The 21,973-nt window shown below is 47.4% G+C and overlaps 1 protein-coding gene across 1 annotated transcript in view; it reads right to left on the bottom strand.

Annotated features, from left to right (window-relative positions):
- The window catches only part of EML3 (EMAP like 3), a 40,389-nt gene that overhangs the window by 12,675 nt on the left and 5,741 nt on the right, over nucleotides 1-21,973 (bottom strand). Inside the window, exons 2-12 of the mRNA XM_083418475.1 lie at nucleotides 16,394-16,576; nucleotides 15,897-15,996; nucleotides 14,102-14,716; nucleotides 8,903-9,010; nucleotides 7,549-7,577; nucleotides 7,344-7,373; nucleotides 5,256-5,379; nucleotides 3,939-4,088; nucleotides 2,787-2,856; nucleotides 1,657-1,767; nucleotides 378-473 (exon numbers count right to left, since the gene is read on the bottom strand). Coding sequence (XP_083274601.1) covers nucleotides 378-473; nucleotides 1,657-1,767; nucleotides 2,787-2,856; nucleotides 3,939-4,088; nucleotides 5,256-5,379; nucleotides 7,344-7,373; nucleotides 7,549-7,577; nucleotides 8,903-9,010; nucleotides 14,102-14,716; nucleotides 15,897-15,996; nucleotides 16,394-16,576 — 1,616 coding nt within the window. The remainder of the gene's footprint in view (nucleotides 1-377; nucleotides 474-1,656; nucleotides 1,768-2,786; nucleotides 2,857-3,938; nucleotides 4,089-5,255; nucleotides 5,380-7,343; nucleotides 7,374-7,548; nucleotides 7,578-8,902; nucleotides 9,011-14,101; nucleotides 14,717-15,896; nucleotides 15,997-16,393; nucleotides 16,577-21,973) is intronic.

The following is a 21,973-nucleotide window of genomic DNA, read 5'->3' as shown; positions in this document are numbered from 1 at the left end:
TAACCTGAAGCGTATGTAACCCGAGGTAGTGTTACATACGCTTCAGGTTACATACACTTCAGGTTACAGACTCCGCTAACCCAGAAATAGTGCTTCAGGTTAAGAACTTTGCTTCAGGATGAGAACAGAAATCGGGCTCCGGCGGAGCAGCAGTAGCAGGAGTCCCCCATTAGCTAAAGTGGTGCTTCAGGTTAACAACAGTTTCAGGTTAAGAACGAACCTCCGGAATGAATTAAGTACGTAACCAGAGGTACCACTGTATTTTATTTTTTTAACTTATCTTTATGCTTTTTAAATATGTTGTGAGTTGCTTGGAGATCCTTTTGTGTAAAAAGCAACAAACAAGTTCAAATAACAACCACCACCACAGTACTCACCTTGATTTCAGCCTGCTTGGTGCCACGAGCACAATCCCAGACAGACAGCATGTGCTCGTTGGACTCATCTATCACACATAAGTACGCCCCCTCATCCTGGAGGGAGATAGGAACACAGGAAGCTGCTTTACAGAGAGTTAGTACAATATTGTCTACACTGATTGGCAGCAGCTCTCTAAAGGTCTCAGGCAGAGAGTCTTTCTCAGCCCTAACTAGAGATGCTAGGGATTGAACCTGGGACCTTCTGCATGCCAAGGGGATGCTCTACCACAGAGGTTCCCCAGCTGTGATCTGGGGACCACCAGTGGTCCATGAGCTTCATTCAATGGAGGGAGAACATAGCCATTGTAGGTATTAGCATCCTACATGATGGGCGCCTATGGTCATAACACAAGGTTCCATTATGGCAGGCATAGGCAAACTCAGCCCTCCAGATGTTTTGGGACTGCAACTCCCATCATCCCTAGCTAACAGGACCAGTGGTCAGGGATGATGGGAATTGTAGTCTCAAAAACAGCCAGAGGGCCGTGTTTGCCTATGCCTGCATTATGGTGTGAAGCAGTTAGCTCACTGCTTGCTCAGGGACCTATGGGGTTAACTTATCAAACTTAAAAGTGGAATATATACGGAATTATAAAAATGATATATAAGGATCAGCGCTCAAGAGAATGCATGTATAATAGTATTTAGTGTGGGATAACCAGTCTCATATAACCAACATGCTTAAGTCAAATTAATGCATGAAGTAAGTTGTTCTGCCAGGCTTAGCTATGTCACATTGGGAGGAAATAGGTCTACCTGAGAAGCTCAGCATGTAAAAAAGGTTTGAAATGATTGCTCCAACTCAGACCGCATGGCTCTCACAAGCCAGTCTTGAGTTCCTATACTAATAATTTAGGAACTTTCACCATTTTGTATATAAGATAAGTTTTACTGTCTGTGCTCTGAAACACATGAACCTGACCTTTGAAGCGTTCATAAGTAAACCCATTTTTAATTTACCAAACGTGGGATTTTTTTCTGTGCTTAGGGAAGTGTAAGACTTTGGAAATAAACTTCTGAAGGGATATTCTGGAACTCACTTTAAAGGACACACATTTTAAAGGTCTAACATCCTGTATTTCCACAATTTGTTGCATATTTTGTGGTTTTAAACCTCTCTTGGGGTCCTCTCACCAAAGAGTACTTGCCCCAAATCTTGTCATCCAGAAATTCTCCTTTTTATATACCTATTTTTTCCTTGAACCAGCATATAGGATGGAGAAGTTGTAACACTCACAGCCGTGGAGAAAGCAAGGGAACCAACTCCTCTTTCAAAGCTGCCCTGACCAATTTCTAGCAGGGTGTTAAGGTTGGACGAGTCCCAGATGTGAACGGAGGGTTGCAGAGGCTGTAAGGAGAGTGGAAGAGAAATAAGAAAGGTCAGCTTCCCTATGTAACGAGGTAGAGCAAAAAGAGGTAGAGATCAAAACAAGCCAGTAGTGCATATAGAAAGCACATTGCTAGTTAGCTAGTAGCAGAATATTAATTCAAATGGACTATCTGTCTATCACAGAGTAATTAATTTTAAAATGTTATTTTTTAATAACATGAATATCTTCCTTTCCTCAAGTAACTCACACCTGCTTGGTTTTTGATTTGTGCGTGCACACACACTTTATTAATGGGTTCCATTTGTTATTCTCACCTCATAACGCTTTGTTTGCAGATTGAAGGAGTGCATTACTTGTACTTTCGCTGCTGTCAGTAGCCAGACCAATAGAAGATTTTGCCATTTAAGCGTATTCTGTTTTGATAGGTTATTGAATTCCATTTTTAATGTCTGTGTAACCAGGCAGTGGGGCAGTTAGGTAATTTTAGATTCTGGACTTAGCGTGGTCTGATTGGGAGGCAGGAAGAGATGTTTTTCAACCCTGCATCCCCAGAAGTTTATTTCTTTACAAAAATATTTATATACCACTGTATCATAACGCTGTATCTCAGCGGTTTACAGCAATGTAAAAACGTAAAACCAAACAATGAAATCATAACAAGCTAAGAACAAGTTAAAAGCACAAAGAAATTAAAAGCAAGTTGTTGAACTACAGTTCCTCTCGTCCCATAATCTCTGCTAGGGATTATGGGGAGTTCTGGTCCAGCAACATCTGGGTGCCAAGGTTGAAGAACACTGGTTTGGACAGCATTTTGCATTACTTCACAATGTGAAAGGCCATCAGCCCTATTGTGTTTGGGAGCACTCTGGCTCATTTTACTGAGTGGAGCCCTAAACCTCTCTCCCCCAAAGTCTGAAATCTGATGGCACCACTGCAGCCAATTAATCTTATCTCTGGACAAAAAGCTTGTAAGCCATGTAGCTGAAATGAGGGGGGAAATCACGGCCTTGGGTGCCTCCCAGATCTAGGGGTTTACCTTGCCATCCTTGTCCACACCAGCCATCTGCCCCGAAGCAACACGGACTTTGTCAGGATGCACTGCTAGGCTGGAGAAAGAACAGAATCACAAGAGGAAAGGGCCCGATCCACCATCTGCTCCCAAGCTCAAAGTCACCTAACCCCATTGCTCCAGAGAAGGTGAAAACCGCTTTGCTCAATCAGATTCTCCACCCTCACCCCCCATGGACCAAAGCAACGCCAAAATTCAGCATTCCCCCCCCTTGCCTTTTGTTCTAAGTGATCTTTGCGGTGCTCCCTGCACCACCCTCTTGGTTCAGCACCCAGTGCAGGCGAACCAGTAACACTCCCCTAATCTGCCTCTCCTGGATGATTTCAGTGAACGGGGTGCTGCCCCACCAACCTCAGCCTGCTCTCAGCCACGAGCCCTGCACACTTGCCTGCCTTCTTACTTTCTTACATACAACCAGGCCAGCGGGTGGCCGCGCCTGTTGGTTTCTTCCTCCTCCTGTCTCAGTGATGCAGAGAGGAAGATGGTTGGCTCTGCCTGTCATTGGCTCTGTCCCTACCTGTCATTTGCTTTGGCAAATGACAGTCTACCAGTCCCATTGGACACCAGCCGCCACTGGTGAGACTAGGTGTCTGTAGTGGAGTGCCTATTTCATGCATCATGGGAGTGAGCACAACTATTTGTCTGTATGTTTCCTGCGCCTGTCCGTGTGTTGTGGGTGTAAGGTAAAGGGACCCCTGACCATTAGGTCCAGTCGTGACCGACTCTGGGGTTGCGGTGCTCATCTTATATCGCTTTATTGACCGAGGGAGCCGGCGTACAGCTTCCAGGTCATGTGGCCAGCATGACTAAGGCGCTTCTGGAGAACCAGAGCAGCACACGGAAACGCCGTTTACCTTCCCGCCGGAGCGGTACCTATTGATCTACTTGCACTTTGACATTCTTTCGAACTGCTAGGTTGGCAGGAGCAGGGACCAAGCAATGGGAGCTCACCCCGTCGCGGGGATTCGAACCGCCGACCTTCTGATTGGCAAGTCTTAGGCTCTGTGGTTTAACCCACAGTGCCACCTGCGTCCCTCATGTTGTGGGTGTACATACAGGTAATATACACAGGAGTATTGGAGCAGGTTGCGGGTCTGGGAAATGGCTCCCGCAACTCACCAGCGCACGCAGTCAGTGTGCCGCAGGTAGTGGCGCTGTGTGCGATGTTGCACATGATACAGCACAACCACACAGGCAATGAAGTAGACCAGCTCTCCTGACGTCAACACGTAGAGGTTGGAGCGGCAGTCGCGGCCCCGGTATCCATATCTGGGACGGGCGTCAAGGAGCAAAGAACCGACACAAATACAAAATGGGAAGGACAAGGGAGCCACGCCTGCCTGCTCTCTGTGTCACTGGGGACTCAAGCGATGGCTCTGTCATCTTTCATGATAACACCCCTGTGAGGGAGGCCACTATTTCAGGGGCCCAAATGGTGGGACTCAAACCAGGGAGAACCGGGTGCTAGTCCCTTCTCAGTTGCAAAGCTCAATGGGTGACTTTGGACTGGTTTGCTTAACTCTCAAGCCAACCTACCTTACAGGGTTGTTGTGTGGGTAAAAGTGTGGGATCTGTGTATGCCACCCTGAGCTTCTTGGAGGAAGGCTGCCTAATCCCATCAGACCATTGGGCTATATAACTCAGTGTTGTCTACACTGACTAGCAGCAGATTTCCAAGGTTTCAGGCAGGAAGTTTTACCCCCCGCCCCAGCTCTACCTGGAGATGCTGTGGATTGGACCTGGGACCTTCTCCATGCAAAGCAGATTTCTACCACTGATCTGCAGTTCTTTCCCTCAACCTAGTCAGCTCGAAACAAAAAACAGAGAAGGTAGAAGCTAAGTGTAAATTTAAATAATAACCCTCCTCCTATGCCCTAGATCTGGATGCTTTAATTCAGAGATAGCCAACCTCATGTCCTCCACACATTGTGGACTAAAACTCCCATCATCCTTGACCACTGGCCATGCTGGCTGGGGCTGATGGGAAACGGAGTCCAAAAAACCTGGAGGGCGCCATTTTGGATACCTTTGGTTTATAGGGCACAGTCGGTGCTCCTCAGAGGCACTCCTCTAGGTGCCACTGCCATGTGGGGTAAGGCATAAAACACAGAGAGAAAGGGGGGGAGGGGGGAATGAGCGTTATCTGTCTGCTTCTATTCTTCTCAGTGCATTCTTCTCAGTCTCTCCTTTTCTCATTAGCCAGCCTGGTGCCCTCAAGATATTGTGAACTACAACTCCCATCATTGATCATTGGCCATGCTGGCTGAGGCTCATGGGAAATGGAGTCCAACAACACCCAAAGGGCAGCAGGTTGGCTACCCCTCCCTGAATCGGTTTCACCGGGGAAACAGCGTGGTGGCTGCTGTGCTTTAGGAAAGGCTGGGGTGGGAGGGCGGCGGAACAAGGAAGGAGGCCTCCTCCTTCCTGAAAGGATACACCCAGTCCAGCTTCAGCTTCTCGGTCGGCAGCTCCATGCGCAGCTCCTCGTAGTTGAGGAAGTCGGAAGGGATGTACATGGTGATGGGGCGGCCACGCAGGAACATCTTTGTGGAACGTCCTTCTAAAGGGACGGAAAAACAGGAGGAGGGAACAGGTGGGCATCAGCAGCTGGAACACAACAAATGCCAAACCCACCTTGGCCCAAGGAGTTAATCTGCATGTCTTCTGGTATGGAGGTCTTGCCTCTCAAACGACCAAGTATCACCCACTTTTCAGGACTCCTGATGCAACCAGGAGAATCAAGTGATAAAACTTTGCCTAGGATCCAATCTTAAGGATGAAGAACCTCAGGCCTAGGGGTCAAACACAACCCACACCCCCAGGCCTCTCTATCCAGCCCTCTCTCAACACTCTTAACAAAACTACAGCTCCCAGGATTCTTTGGAGGATGCCATTACTGTTTAAAGTGCTGTCAAGAGTGCCTTAAATGTATGGTGTGGATGTGGCGTAACTCCACCCCAGGCACCATCAGATGTTCTGTCTTCCATTGCGAAGAGCCTGCTGCATCAGGCCAGTGACCCGTCCAGTCTAACATCCCGTTCTCACAGCAGCCAGCTATATATTCCTATGGGAAGCCTGCAAGCAGGACCTGAGCACAATAGCACTCTCCCCTCCTGCAGTTTCCAGAAACCACTACAGTCGAACAGAATCTGTTCCGGAAGTCCGTTCGACTTCCAAAATGTTCGGAAACCAAGGCACGGCTTCCGATTGGCTGCAGGAAGCTCCTGCAGCCAATCGGAAGCCACGGAAGCCGCACTGGACATTTGGGTTCCAAAGAACGTTCAAACACCGGAACAATCACTTCCAGGTTTGCGGCATTCGGGAGCCAAAACGTTTGACTCACAAATCATAGAATCATAGAATCATAGAGTTGGAAGAGACCACAAGGGCCATCGAGTCCAACCCCCTGCCAAGCAGGAAACACCATCAGAGCACTCCTGACATATGGTTGTCAAGCCTCTGCTTAAAGACCTCCAAAGAAGGAGACTCCACCACACTCCTTGGCAGCAAATTCCACTGTCGAACAGCTCTTACTGTCAGGAAGTTCTTCCTAATGTTTAGGTGGAATCTTCTTTCTTGTAGTTTGGATCCATTGCTCCGTGTCCGCTTCTCTGGAGCAGCAGAAAACAACCTTTCTCCCTCCTCTATGTGACATCCTTTTATATATTTGAACATGGCTATCATATCCCCCCTTAACCTCCAGGCTAAACATGCCCAGCTCCCTTAGCCGTTCCTCATAAGGCATCGTTTCCAGGCCTTTGACCATTTTGGTTGCCCTCCTCTGGACATGTTCCAGTTTGTCAATGTCCTTCTTGAACTGTGATGCCCAGAACTGGACACAGTACTCCAGGTGAGGTCTGACCAGAGCAGAATACAGTGGCACTATAACTTCCCTTGATCTAGATGCTATACTCCTATTGATGCAGCCCAGAATTGCATTGGCTTTTTTAGCTGCCGCGTCACACTGTTGACGAACAAGTCGTTCGTCAACCAAGGTACGACTGTATTCATAACTTGTTGGAGGAAAAGGCCATCAGGGACTACTAGCCATGATGGTAGCAATGCTTCTGGATACCAGTTTCTGGATACCAGTTTCTGGAAGCTACAGGAAGGGAGAGTCCTCTTGCGTTTGGGTTGTGTTGGAGGGTTTCCCACAGTTATCTTTGCAGCCACTATGAGAATAGGATGCTGGACTAGATGGGCCATTGGCCTGATCCAGCAGGGTTATTTTTACGTTCTTAGAAGCATACCCCCTCCAACAGTTAGCCTTTGTAGTTAGCCTACCCTTTGGATTTTGCCTAATTGTATTTTAAAGCCATCCAATCTGGTGGCCATCTCTACTTCCTGAGGGACAAACTCCCATACGCACTGTGTGAAGAAGGACTTCCTTTTGTCTGTCCCTGAACCTTCCAACCTTCAGCTTCATAAGATGTCCCCAAGTTCTGGTGTTAAGACAGAGGGAGAAAAACTCCTGCCTGCTTTCTTCTCCCAAGCCCTCCAATGCAATCGTTTCCAAAGCCTCACCTTGGTGCATCCGTCGAGCGCTCAGTGGCCCTGTGCAGAGGGAGAGGAAGGAAGCATTAGGGATTTGTAGGAAAGAAGAAGGGGCTGCATCTTTGCCTGGAGCAGCCTTCGCAATCATGGTGCCCTCCAGAGGTTTTGGACTACATCTCCAACCCACCAAACAGCTTTATTGTCCCCTTCACCATCCTTGACTTTGAGAGCTCACCTGGACTTAGGGAGGGATCCTTTGTTCGGCTGCAAAGAGAAAACAGAACATTAAAGGGGCAGGTCAGGGTATATGTGTGTGGTAGGTAACGTAGAAGGAAATGAACTGTGGAATAACCAGGGGGGTTTTTCAGCTGGAACTGAGTTCCAGCACCTCTCAGGTAGGCGCCATTGCTGTTCTAAGAGAACAAGGGAGGTGTTCATGGTGAGTTCTAGCACCCCTTTTTCTAGAAAAATAGCACTGGGAAGAACACTACCTCTGAGCATGCACACAATACCCTATTACTCCCCACAGAGCAAATAGAGCCAAATCCCATGTGGCAATATATGCTGTGTGTCTATGTTTATGTGTATTTGTGTGTGCTGTAGATAACAGATTAGCCAACATGCTGCTCTCTGGATATTTTGGACTACATCTCCCAATTATCCCCGATCAATGACCATGCAGGCTGATGTGAGTTGGAAACCAACACACCCAGAGGGCACCATGTTGGCTATCCCTGGCTTATAGGGAGCAGCCAGAGTCACCAGAGATCATCTTCAGTAATACTCCTCCAGGTGCCCTGCAGTGTTAGTTAAGGTGGACAGCAACCAGCAAGAGAGACAGGCTGCAAATCTGTCCATTTCCATTTCTCTCAGCATCTCATTTTTTCCAATCTTAAATTCAGTTCCCCACAATTCCACATCTATTTGCATTTTTAAAAAAAATCTTCCGGCAAATTCATCAGCATTTTAGTGCAAACGTCTCCCAATACCTATTCCCCGTAATACAATGATTTTTTTTGTACTTTATTTTCACTAATATATGCATTTCTATGCACACATCCTGCATTTCTATACAAATTACTGGGCTGGAAAATGGCATTGCAAAGTCTGAAGAAATTCAGATTTCAAAAGGTAGCTGTGTTTTGGTTCATACCTTGTTTTGGAAAATGCAAATCAACCGGGTTTGCCTTTAAATGTGGACTGACTCAATTCCCTCCTCCCAATTCCGAAGTGGGAGACAGAGTCTTTTTGGTGTTGGTGCTGTGGTTGTGGAATTCCCTCTCCAGAAAAGCCCACCTGCACCACGGTTATATTTCTGGCACCAGGCAAATATTTTAAAATGTATTCCCTCCCCCCCCCTTAAGATATTGAAGTTATATTTTATTAGTGTATTTTTTCTTTTTTGCAGACTGCCCCTGGGCATCTCCAAATAAACAATCCAGAGAGCAACCTTGGGGTGGCACTGTGCTTTTGAACATGCACAGAGTGCATGCTCCCTCACCCTCAGGGCAAATGCAACGAAATGCCACTCATGTCCCTAAATCAGAAACATTGGGGTGATACATGGTATGTGCCTGTGTGTGCCTCACTTCTCAAAGCTGCTGGAGTGGTTGAAGAGGTTGGCTGAGGACGCTGCCTTCTTGGAGAGGCGCTGCTTGGTTTTGGAGGGTTTGTCGGAGGAGCTGTTTCTCCGCAGTCTGGGAAAGAAAGAAAGAAAGGGGGACTAGGTAAGGTGCCGCACTATGATGTCATATCCAGCGTTAGCCCTATAGGGCTAGACTGTCGCTACTTTCAGGTGGGACTCAAGAACATATAGGCAAATTCAGGATGTGGAAATAGAACTGACTTGGAGCTCTTGCACAACAAATTCACTTCCCTGAAAGATCAGACTTTTTGCGATAAGAAAAGTGACAGGGAAATGCACTGGGAAGGGTGGGATGAAACGTCCCTTCGAGCAACATGATTGGCGCTCCCCACAAATAAATCAGAGTGGAATGTTCATCAAATAGCCAATGCCGTCTAATCTCCCTGCAAACAAATTGGAAAGAATGCTCAATAAACAGGTCAGCTGGAAGCGCCTCTACTCCAGGTAGGCCCATTGATATTAACAGACAAAACCTAAAAGGTCCATTAATTTTAGTGGGTCTACTTAGAGTGCATTCGTTCTACCTCCACTGTCAGAGCTAGTAGAGCTTTGAACACCATCTGCTGGGAATCACAAGTTTGCAGCGTTGTCCTTGTGCTCATGCCCTGCTTGTGGGTTTCCCTTTGTGCAAACAGGATGCTGGACTAGATGGGCCTCTGGCCTGATCCAGCAGGTAGGCTCTTTTTATATTCTTATGGATGCAACTCAATCATTGTTTTTGTAGACCACTCAGAGGTTTGCTTACAATCCAGTGGAACAGAAATTGTGTTAAATAAAATAAATAAGTAACAGAGACGCATCCCGCAGTCAAAAACTCCCCTGTTGTCCTTTGCCTGCAAGAGCGGAAGTTGTTTTTCTATGTTGTGAGTCTATTTTGCACCCATGGATATTGGCTGATTTGCTTCTCCTCAGGGTGCTGTAGGCCACTGAGAGGGAGCAACCCTGGTCATCCCCTTCTTCTAAGGAGAAGTGGCGGCAGCAGCAGAAGACAGGCTCTTTTTTCTGAGGAAGAGTTCTTCACAACCAGAAGAAGAAGAAGAAGAAGAAGAAGAAGAAGCAGCAGCAGCAGCAGCAGCTGCCGCCTTTGGCCTTGTGGTGTGGGGGCAACGCTCTGCCCACAGCTGCAAATAGAGCCTGGTTTTTACCAAACCTTCAATTCAGCCCAGAGAGAAAGGGGCGGGCTCCTCTGAGCAAGCAGGGAAAGAAGCTCAGAATGGTAGAGGGGGAGAGAAAGGGTGAATGACAGGACAATAAGTGACCCAGAGACAGGTCCGACCTGAGACATTTCGCTGCCTGAGGTGAATGTGTGCATCCCCAAGTCAACATACACCAGACCCAAGATTGGTCACGCGATTTTGGCATCTGAGGCAGAAAATCTCACAAACGACTCTCCTCTTCTCTGACAGGAAATATGGAGCAATAAATAAATAACCGGCTCCCATTTTGTTTCCTTCATGATACCCAAAATCAACTGCCTGAGATGGCGGTCTATGGATAGCGCCAGCCCCAGAATCAGAATCAGAACTTTATTAGCAAAGCCAACAGGCCACAGCTATGCAAGAATTAAAAATAAAATAAACTGAGAATAAAAGGAGGATAAGAACAAACAGAAGGAGGTCCGTCAGATGAACAAGTCTTTCACTCAGATGGTGGCCCTCAATTTCATAGCTCTCTCGATGTACCTCGCGACCTTCTCTGTTGTCTGACTATCCGTATCAGATAAGAGAAAAAACAGTATAATGTCCTGTGAGCGGCCAGGGTTGGGGAGAATGAGTGGAGTAATAATCTCATTCCTTAGGTCTTTGTAAAGGGGGCAGGATAGGAGGACGTGGGACACTGTTTCCGTGTTACCATCTCTACATGGGCAGAGTCGTTTTTCAAATGGAGTCTTTTGGTAACGACCTTCGAGTACGGCAGAGGGAAGAACATCCCATCTAGCCAATGTAAAGGCACGTCTGTATTTTGGGATGGTTAATTTAAACAAATATGAAGCTGGAAAGTCAAAATGGGAAGGGTGATAGTAGGTATACCATGGGCACAGTTTCTTTAAGATAGTCAGGTTGTTTTGCCGTTCAATGTCTTTCAGGCGCTGGCCTATTAGACTCTTTGCTTTAATGAGGCCCATTGATAATAGGGATTGCGAATGCAGACCGCATGTAAGGAGTTTTTGATGCACAGTTTTGAACCACATGCTTTTATGAGGGTCTTGCATTACTAGAGGCAGTAGACCAGATGGATTTAAATTAAGACGAAGCCAATAGTTGAGTGTTCTTTGCCAGGTCTGAGTTTCTACAGATGGAAGGCAGGCCTCGAGTCGTAAAGCAGCGTTTGGAACACAGGAGGGGACGCCGAATATCTGCCTTAGGAATTTAGACTGAACAGTTTCAAGACTGGAGCAGTGGTTCCCCGTCCAGATTTGTGCCCCATACAGTAACTGCGCCAGAGGTTTTGCTTGGAAGACTTCAAAGGCTGCTGGGATGTATCTGCCCCCCTTCGTGTAGAAAAAGCGCGACAGCATCTTAATACTTTGAGCTGCTTTTTCTTTGGCATATTTTTGATGGGCATCCCAGGACCCGGTCGACTGGAAAACGATACCCAGATATTTGAAGGCTTTAACCTGTTCAATTATCTGGTCATCCATCCTCCAGCTGTACTGTCTGCATTTCCTTGCAAAAACCATGGTTTTGGTTTTCTGATAATTTATTGCCAGTTGCTCTCTCCTACAGTATGCTGAAAATTCACCTATGAGCCTATTTAAGCCTATTCTTGTTCGAGATAGGAGTATCGCATCATCAGCATACAAAAGCACGGATATTGATTTGTCAGCCAGTTTGGGGGCATGGAAGTCCGGAGATGACAAACAGTTGACCATATCATTGATGTAAAAGTTGAATAGAACTGGGGCCAGGATGCAACCTTGCTTGACCCCCTTGCTGACAGGAACTGGTCCTATAAGGTGGCCGTTTAACGAAGTTCTTACATGCAGCACCGTGTCTTTATATAAACAGCTGATCAGAAATAATAGTCTTTTGTCTATACTTGATGTGCTCAATTTGTCCCAGAGTCTTGCACGTGGAATTGAATCGAAGGCAGCCTTTAGATCAATAAAGGCTGCGTATAGCACCCCACGGGATTTTTTGGCATATTTGTCAATTAAATAGGCTAGGGTGAAGCAATGGTCTATAGTGGATCTGCCCTGCCTGAAACCCGCTTGCTCTTCCGCTAGAATAGCTTCGGTTTCCAGCCAGCTAGTTAGCTTAATATGAAGATGTTTGGCATAAAGTTTGCTGGGTATAGGCAGAAGGCTGATTGGTCTATAGCTCGCCGGGTCTGGCATGGGTCCTTTTTTGTAAATTGGAATAACTATTGCCTCTGTCCAACCATCTGGAAGTAGACCCGTTGAGTCAATCCAAGAAAATAAAGAGGCCAGCAGGGGGGCCCACCAGCCCATATTGGACTTCAGAAGTTCGGCAGGGATGTAATCATTCCCTGGGGCCTTATTGTTCTTTAATTGTGCGATTAAGTTCTCAACTTCCTTTACAGTTACTGGTGGCCAATGAGGTAGGTCCTCCAATTGGATGCATAGTTTGTAATGTTGGACTTCCTGGTCATAGAACAAAGATTGAAAATGGCGCAACCACTCCATTGGTTCCACTGTGCAGATGGAATTAGTGCGCTCCTGGTCCAGTAGACCAGATATGGTTCGCCAAAAGCAAGTAGTATCTTTCTCGTGCGATGCCTTAACCAAACTTTGCCATGCGGCTCGTTCAGCTTCCAACTTCTTTCTCCTTAATAATTGTTTGTAGGACCGTCTCAGATAAATATAAGCATTAAGTAGAATGGCAGTCCCTGATTTCCTATATCTCTGGTAGGCTGATCTCGTTTGTCTCCTTGTTTGCCTGCACTCCAAGTCAAACCAGCTAGCTCCGTTCTTTGCCCTCTTTGTAGCGGAGCTATGTATCGCTGTTGTTAAATTGGATTTCAGTCTTTCCATAAGTAATTTAAAGCGTTCCAGTGTTTCCCTTTCTCCTAAATCAGGAATCTCCAGCTTGTGGGTGAGATTTGGCCCGCCAGCCCTCCTGATTTGGCCCCTGAGGAAGCTTTCCCCAACAACGTCCAGCTGGTGTCAGGCGTGGAACAGGTAGAGATGTGGCTGGAGAGCAGGAGAGAACCACGTTATCAGCTGATGCAAGGGAAGTTCAATCCTGAATGGCCTCCATTTCTCCCCAACCCCGTGGGTCAGCTTTGGCAGGTGGGTGGGGCAATCCACCTGTCTGTCATCTGCTGTCAGTTAGGATGTCAGATGATTGACATGTGGGTGGTCCTGCCCACCTGCTAAAGTTGTCCTGTGGGCTGGGGAGAGGTAAAGATCTGTCCCACTGGGCCACAAACGTTCCCAGCCAATGTCCTAAATCCATCCAGTAGGTTAATCAGTTTTCAACAGGTGTGCAGGGTCCTGACCCTAAGTGAGTCACACCAGGGGTGGAAGGTATGTTCACATAAACAGGCAGCTGGATCTTCAACACCAGCAATGGGGCAACATCCTCTGCCATACCTGAGGGCAGCAAGCTAGAGAGCTCAGGGAGAAAGACATAGCATTGCTCTCACCCCTGGTATCTGGAATATAGGAATCCACTTCATATCAAGTCAGACCATTGGTCCATTTTGCTCTGCCTACACTAACTGGCAGAGACTCTTCAGGATATGTTAATTGAATAAAAAACATGTACAAAAGGAGGCAACTAAATGAATCAGATCATGCAAGGGGAGAAGGGAGCACTAAGTCTCTTCACATAATATCAAGCCATGGGTGGGTCTTGCCCTGCACCCAGAATCAGACAGAAAACCTAGGAATCCTGTCTCTCTGCTCCAACCTACTAAACTAAACCTCATCTCCGTCCAGCCTTAAACCAGGCATATGCATATAGGAAGCTATGATCTCTGGCAGATAGACTCCATGTCTTAAACAACCTTTTTCCTCTTGGATCTGGGAATAGGACTCTGGAGTTTTGCTGATTTTTATTTATTTTTAAACACCCACAAGACTAAACCCAGAGCAATCATAACCTTATGGAACACTCGCCCCTCTTTCTGTTTCTCTCCCAGAAGAATCCAGCCCAGTTCCCTCAGCCTTCGTACTCACAGCTCCTTCTTGCTGGACATCAAATTCTGCACAGCCGGGACCGGTGAGGCAGGGGTGCTGCTGCTGCTGCTGCTCCCCACTTCCAACGGAGGCTCAGGGGACGCTGGGAGCTGACCCAGCGACTGAGCTGGGGGTTGGGACTGCCCCACGCCGGAGACTTTGTCTCTGCTGTCTTCAGGGGGAGGCTCCCCAACATCTTGAGTTTCGCGGGGGGAAGTCCTAGGAAGGTGGCAACCAGTGCCTGGAGCCTGGAGTTCCTCCTGAACCTTTTGCTTTTCCTGAACGTTTTGCAACTCCAAGGCAAATCCTGGGTCTCCTCCTCCTTCGGCCTGCAACCCAAAGGAGTTCTTAACCTGCTCCAGAGGGCCTCCAGTGGCTAAGCCCTCTGTGAAGCCTGTCTGTCCAAGGGTGGAAGGGGCTTGGTCTGTCTGTCCTTGAACCACCAAGCTCTCTGTCTGCTTAAGATGCCCGTTGCTTAGGTATTGGCTCTGCTTTGCCTCCAGCATGGAGGACTCCTCTGTTTGCGTCCCAACGCTGACCCTTGGTGAGCCCTGGGCCGTTTCAGCTGAAGGCACTGACTCCCTATAGCCTCCAGGTTGCTGCGCAATCGTGGACCTGCAAACCAAAACACAACGTGAGTTGTGGGATGCCAGCTTGTTTCAATCATCCTTGTAAACACCCTACACACCCCTTTAAAAAGTCAACATGTCAGATGTGTTTCAGAAAGCCAAGCTTTCCTCCCAGATGATGGAGTTATTATGCAATTACTGTGCGGTAACAGAGCCACTGGCGGTGTAGTGGTTAGGGTGCTGGGCTAGGACCTGGGAGACCAGGGTTCAAATCCCATCTTGGCCATGAAGTTCTCACTGGGTGACCTTGAACCAGTCCCTGCCTCTCAGCCTAACCAACCTCAAAGAATTGTTGTGAGAATAAAATGGGAGGGGGGAGAGAGTTCCTGGAGGAAAGTTGGGATATGAATGTACTGTAATAACAAATCAATAAAGTGAGCAGTAAGTGTAAGAAATCACTTCTGTTTGGGGGGCGGGAGAATGGTGTTATATTCTCTGTGACGAAATTCTGCAGCTTGAGATGCTGAGAAAACAATAGAATTTCCCTCAAACAGAAGTAGCAGTAGTGGTTATTTAAATTTGTGAATCACTTTATCTTGCCCAAGGGAACCCAAAGCAACTTACAACCAAACAACGTACTTAGTTAGCTACTCCATCACACAGTTCCACAGTCATAAATTGACACAGCTCACAGTCAAATTCTTCTGGGGTTGTTTTTTTTAAAATCATTGAGTTTATATTTCCTTGGATACATATTTTAAATCTATTTAATTGGTACTGTATATTGATTGTTAAATTCCACTTTGTCAGTTTTAATGTTTATGAAAAAATTATGCTGAAATTCTGGTTTTACTATTAGTCATAATAATAAACATTCATTCATTCACTCCACCGCACTTAGTTAACCACTATACAGCACTTCCTCTCCTTTTACTTCCACACTCTCAGGTACAGTACGCAGAGCTAGAGCCAATGGCAGGTGGAGCCAACTAATCCTCCTTCCTGCCGAGTTATGAGTAACACTGAGACTGAGGAGGAGGAAACAGACAGGGCCACCTTCCTAGGCTGGTTATCAATAAGATGGCAGGCAGGTGGGAGCTGGCTGAGGGCTGGAAGGCCCTAACAGACCAGCCTCCATGGTTTGGGAGTGAGCTGCAGATTGGCCAATAAGCGCAGTCTTTGCTGGGGCCTCAATTTCCTCTCCTCAAAGATCCCTTGACAAGTACCTGAAAGAATCATTGGAGAAAGCAGCAGGCAGGCTCCAGAAGGCACCATTGTCTTGTGGAAGGAGTGCAGGATCTTTGGCATCTGACAGACCGGAATTTGCTGCAGTGAAAAAGGAATTTGAATTAAAGCAACCATTCCCATGAAGCAGTCTGATGGCTGTAAGCAACCTGCCATGTGAGGATGGGGTCTGACTTTCACATGAAGCAGGGATTTCCACCTCCATTTTACCCCCCTGCTCACCCAGGCACTTTTCTCCATTACCTCAGGCACTTGTCACTCTCCATGGCTCACTTCTGAGGTGAAGAGGATAATTTTGTGCACCTAACAGCAGGGAGGTACAGTTGGGAAGGTTCACCTCCCCTCACCTGTATATATGCACCTTTCTTCCGATTAAAAGCTACCATCTGCTATGAGGGTCTTTCCTTTTTTTTAACAATCAAGCGGTATATACATTTTTATGAAACAAACCAACAATTGGGACTCTTGACACCCTCACCTTCAAGCAGCTGTTGCCTGAGCAGAGGGATCTGCTGGTCGTAGAAGCTGAGCCTCCGCAACGCGTCTGCCAATGCCGACTTCACCAGCGTCAGCTCCTCCTCTTGGCTCCGCAGTCGGGAATCGAGGTCAGTGAGCCAGGCCGGGTGGCGCAGGATAGAGTTGCTACCCAGGAGGTTCTCACCTGCCAAAGGAGGGAGCTGCAATTAGATTTGAGAACCTGTGCTTTTAAAATGTAGGAGGGCAGGTTAAGGGGAACCTTTGGCCCTCTGGATGTTGCTGAACTACAACTCCCATCATCCCAGGGCACTGGCCATGCCTGCTGGGGCTGATGGGAGCTGTAGTTCAGCAACATCCAGAGGGCCAAAGGTTCCCCACACCCGTAACAGGGTTAGGCCATGTTAACCTCATCTGTAATTGGGGATCTATCTAATAATGTATTGGGGAAGAGCTGTAGCTCAGTGGGAAAGCATCTGCTTTGCATGCGGAAGGTGCCAGGTTCAAATTCTGGCATCTCTAAATTGGGCTGGGAATGTCCCCTGACTGAAACCCTGGAGACCCACTACCAGTCAGTGTTGGCAGTACTGAAAGAGATGGACCAACAGCCTGAGTCAGAGTTTACCTGTGTTCCTAAGGTATCATAAGCATTGCCTTGCTAGAAACTAGACCAAGCTCCATCTACTTTCACATGCCATTTCCAAAACAACAACTAGACAGATGCATTTGGAAAGCTTATGAGCAGAGAAGGAAGGTTGCCCCTTTCCCCCATTGCTCGTCCTCAGCACCTGTTATGTAGGTACATACTGTATCTGTGTCTGAAGGGTCCCATGTGGGCTAGCCACTTTTAGATGAATGCTGCATGGATTTATTTTGTATTTCTTTAATTCTGCATTGTGCTAAAGAAAGGCTTTTAAAAAAACCAAAAACAAGTCTGTCCTGAACCCAGTGCCAAACCAGTTCCTCCAACTTCAGACTGTAACGTCCTCAGGGCAGAGAGCTGTTTACATTACTATAAAAAACAAACACCAGGTACATTGGCAGCCCTACATCAGGAATATGGAAGCTTTTTGACCCTGAGAGCCACATTCCCTCCTGGGCAACCAAATGCCAGTGGCGGGCGAGGTCTGAGGCAAAAGTGGGTGCAATAGTGAATGTAAAATTTCCCTTTGTACACTAGGCCAGTTTACACACACACACACACACACACACACACACACACACTCTCGATCCTCCATCTAGAGAAGCCTGAGGCATTATCAGAGTTCAAGGATACATTCCAGCCAGGGGAAAAATACTCAAGAAGGTTGTGAAGCAGAGCTGGTGAGGGCTGTGTAGAGGGAGCGTGGCCTGGGAGAGTTTAGAGGGCCACGTGGAGAGGTCTGAAGGGCCACTTTCAGGCCCCAGGTTCCCCTCTCCTACATAAAGCACAATGGCAACATGCCCCCACATGAAAAAAAAACCCCTAGGAGCAGCTTTTCTATTTCAGCGCTGGAGATTGCAGCGTTCCTCCGATTGATGGCTTTTGTGTAGCTCCAGAGTCCATGTGTTCCTATACCAAGAAGAACTGGCCCTTCTTTGCTGCATTTAAACACACGCATGTTTTGCCAGAAACCACAATGGTCACAAGTGTCTATAATTAACACAGCAGGGGGAGATGGTTAAGGTTTCCCGCACAAGGCCCGTCCTGGGGTGCCACAGTTCACAGAGGGAGGGAGGCAGAGGAGAGGCCTGCTTGGTTCAAGCTAGGTCCTCTGGCCCACATTGTGCAGGCAGCAAGCCCAGTTCTTGCCTCATGCCCAGCCAGCCTTGTTTGTGCTGGCAGCGGAGGACAGTGGCCGTTGGGAGGAAACGACTCCCGCCTTAGACATTCCTGACGCCACCGTCAGCTGCACAACATGGGCCCCCTGCCCCCCTGGGTGCTCTAAGGATGTGTGGGAGACGCAGAGGACCAAGGGTGTCGAGATGGCTTAACCTTTTACTACCCTTTTCCCATAATCTATAAGAGGGTGGCTGGAGGAGGCCATAGGCCCACCTGGATCAGCATCCTGTTCTCAAAGTGGCCAACTGGGAAGCTTACAAGCCGGACCCGAGTGCGAGGGTAACTCTTGACACTTGCGGATCCCAGCAACTGATATCCAGAGCTATATTGGCTCCTTAAGAGTATGTAGAACATAGCCATTGATAACCTTCCCCTCCAAGTTGGTAGACATCTCGCAGGAACAAATTCCACAGTTTAGCTAAGTGTTGTGTGAAGATGTACCTTAGTTTGTCTATCTGCATAAAGTAGAGAGGCCTGGCCACTTTCTCCAGGCCATCTACCAATTTGATACACCTTTATCTTGTCCCCCCCCCCCCAATTACGCGCCTTTTCTCTGGACCTAAAAGCCTCCCCCAAAAAACTAAAAAGCACATCTTTACAGGGGACAGTTCTCTAAAGTGACCTCTATTTGAGGGCTGTCCAGGCCAAGTCTGGTTTAAAGGTAAGGAACCACAAGAAGGGATGTTAGGAGTGGCCTTGAAATTGCCAACCCATAGTTAGCTACACAGCTCTTCAGTAGACTGAGCAGGCAGGCAAGTGATATGTGTTTTTAGCCCTGGCTTTGGTACGTTCTTATTGTTGGGAGTAAAGCAATGACACTTGTAACTGTGGTCAATGCGTTCTTCCCTTGCTGATTCCTTATTGAGCAGATTGCTTTTCTCTCAGGCTTTGGTTCCTTCCTGCTGCTTCTTCAGTGCTAGTGTTGGACTTTCGTTTCGTACACCTCACAACTCCATAATGGCCATACATAAGCTTGTATTCAGAATGTCTTTGTTTGCCAGGACTAATAAACCCCAAGTTTCTTTTATTCTCTCAACCTTTTTCAGCCCAAGGGCCACATTTTCCCCATTAACAACCTTCCAGGGGCTGCATGCCTTTGGTGGGTGGTGCTAGAGGCAACCATGGTTCATTCCAGCTGTGCAGAAGAGATTTCAATATACATGCTCCCCTCTCTCCATCCAGGAAAGTAAGAGGCTTTGTTGCAGCTCAATGACACATCCCATCTGAACAAAAGCATAAACATAAGCCAGTGTGGTGCTGTGGTTAGAATGTCAGATCAGGACTTGGGAGAGACCAGGGTTCAAATTTGTAGTTTGCCTCTCAACCTAACCTGGGTTGTTGTGCGGATAAAATGAGAAGGGAGAAAACCACGTTTGCCACATCAAACTCAGAGGAAAAGGTGGGCTATAGGAGAGATAGAGAGAGAGAGAGAGACAAAGGCATTGATGGGGACTTCACATGGATGACCCAGGCCAGGGGTCAGCAACCTTTTTCAGCTGTGGGCCGGTCCACCGTCCCTCAGACCATGTGGGGGGCCGGACTATATGGGGGGGAGGAATGAACGAATTCCTACGCCCCACAAATAACCCAGAGATGCATTTTAAATAAAAGCACACATTCTACTCAGGTAAAAACACCAGGCAGGCCCCACAAATAACCCAGAGATGCACTTTAAATAAAAAGACACATTCTACTCATGTAAAAACACGCTGATTCCCAGACCATCCATGGGCCAGATTTAGAAGGCGATTGGGCCGCATCCAGCCCATGGGCCTTAGGTTGCCTACCCCTGATCCAGGCTATAGGAAAAGGACTGCAAGAGTGAGAAGGAAATTGCACATAGAGGATCTCGCTGTGCCCCAGATCTTGCCATTATGGAGCAAGAGACTCTCAATGGCTCATAAATAGCTCGCAATGTATGGAAGTGGATGCAAATATAAAATAGTGCAGTATTCAGATTCCCCCCTCCCCTTCTTCTTCAAGGTACCAAACACACCAGCTGGAAGTTATGCAAAGAAAACAGAGGGAGCTGGCAATCTTGCCGCATGCGACGAAGCAGACCGAAGTGTTTTCCAGCCTGAGCCAACGAGCAAGACTTGCTGGGGTTATTTTATTGTTGGATATACCAAACCCCTTGATGAAACCACATCGCCTCCTTCCTCTCTCTCAACTACCCCCCACCCACCAAAGACTGAGAAGTGGGCGGTAAAGAAGGCCTCTGTCCAACAAAAAGAGGATGTGGAGAGGACTCAAAAGAAGCCTGGCTCTGAGAAGCTGGTACAAAAAAATAATAATATGGAGACTTATTTCGTCTCTGTGCTGAGGAACACAGAAATCAGATGGGCTTTAAAGATAAATAATAGTCCAAACAGGCTCCGCTTTGTCCAGATTTTCCTCCTCCGCACACTCATCCCCCAAAAACCCTTAAACAAAAAGGCATTTTTCCCCGTGACCTTTTCAAATCACATCTCCCTCGCCCCCAGTATGGTCAACTTAAAAGGGGAAGGGATAGAGCAGGAGGGCCTTGCCTGCTCACTGAAATTTCAGACTAGACCAATGGTCAGTGTTAGAATGGGAAGTTTGCATTCCAAGTTCAAATCCTCATTCAGCCACATATTTTCAAGAATGGTGCCTTGTGGCATCTACAGCAGGAGTAGGGAAGTTTTTTTCAACACAAGGGCCACATTCTCTTCTAGGCAGCCTTCCGAGGGCCACTACCAGCGGTGGGTGGAGCCAGAAGCAAAAGTAGGCGGAGCAATAAATGTTAATTTTACCTTTGTACAATAGACTTGCTTCTGCACATACACACCCACTTTATCCTCCATTCAGGCAAGCATTATCAGAATTCAAGGGCGCATTCCAACCACAAAAAATCCACTTGGGGTATGAAGCAAGGCCAGTGCAGGATGCTGCCTAAGTAGAGGATGTGCAGTCTGGGAGAGTTCCAAGGGCCAGATAGAGAGTCCTTGAGGGCCAAATTCAGCCCCTGAGCCTGATGATCCACCACCCCAGTCTACAGAATAAGGCAGAAGGTCCTTAGCTCAAATTTCTGCTTCCTGGTCTCACCTTCTGACAGGGCCTGACTCTGAGGAATTCTACACCACACCTTCCCTGCTCCACACCCAAAACCAATAAAGGAATACTGGATTTCAGGAGTCTTATAGCCTTGCCCCGGCCCTGGTGCGCTGCTGTGTGCATGGAATGCCATAGCATCCTCCTGCTCCCTCTTGGGCCTTTCAGTTTCCATTAGAAAAATCGCCCCCACACTCACACACGCCCTCCACCCTCCCCGCCAAACACGTTGGGTGACATTTTTGGGCAAGGTGCTCATCTCAGGAATTAAACCTTCGGGGACAGGCGCTTCCTAAGCCTCTCCTTGGCTTCAGAGGGGGTGGAGAAGAGAGCCAAGTCATTTTGAAATTGAGGCTGTCAACTATATACCGTATTTTTCGCTCTATAAGACGCACCAGACCACAAGACGCACCTAGTTTTTGGAGGAGAAAAACAAGAAAAAAATATATTCTGAATCTCAGAAGCCAGAACAGCAAGAGGGATTGCTGCACAGTGAAAGCAGCAATCCCTCTTGCTGTTCTGGCTTCTGGGATAGCTGTGCAGCCTGCATTCGCTCCATAAGACGCACACACATTTCCCCTTACTTTTTAGGAGGGAAAAAGTGAGTCTTATAGAGCAAAAAATACGGTATATGCTGAAATGGCACAGCATCTTAGACTGGAAAATATTTTATCTTGTGAACCGCCCTGA

This window comes from Podarcis tiliguerta (genome assembly GCF_965153285.1).
Source record: "Podarcis tiliguerta genome assembly, chromosome: 16".
NCBI lineage: Eukaryota > Metazoa > Chordata > Lepidosauria > Squamata > Lacertidae > Podarcis > Podarcis tiliguerta.
This window is presented reverse-complemented; position numbering and strand designations above follow the sequence as displayed.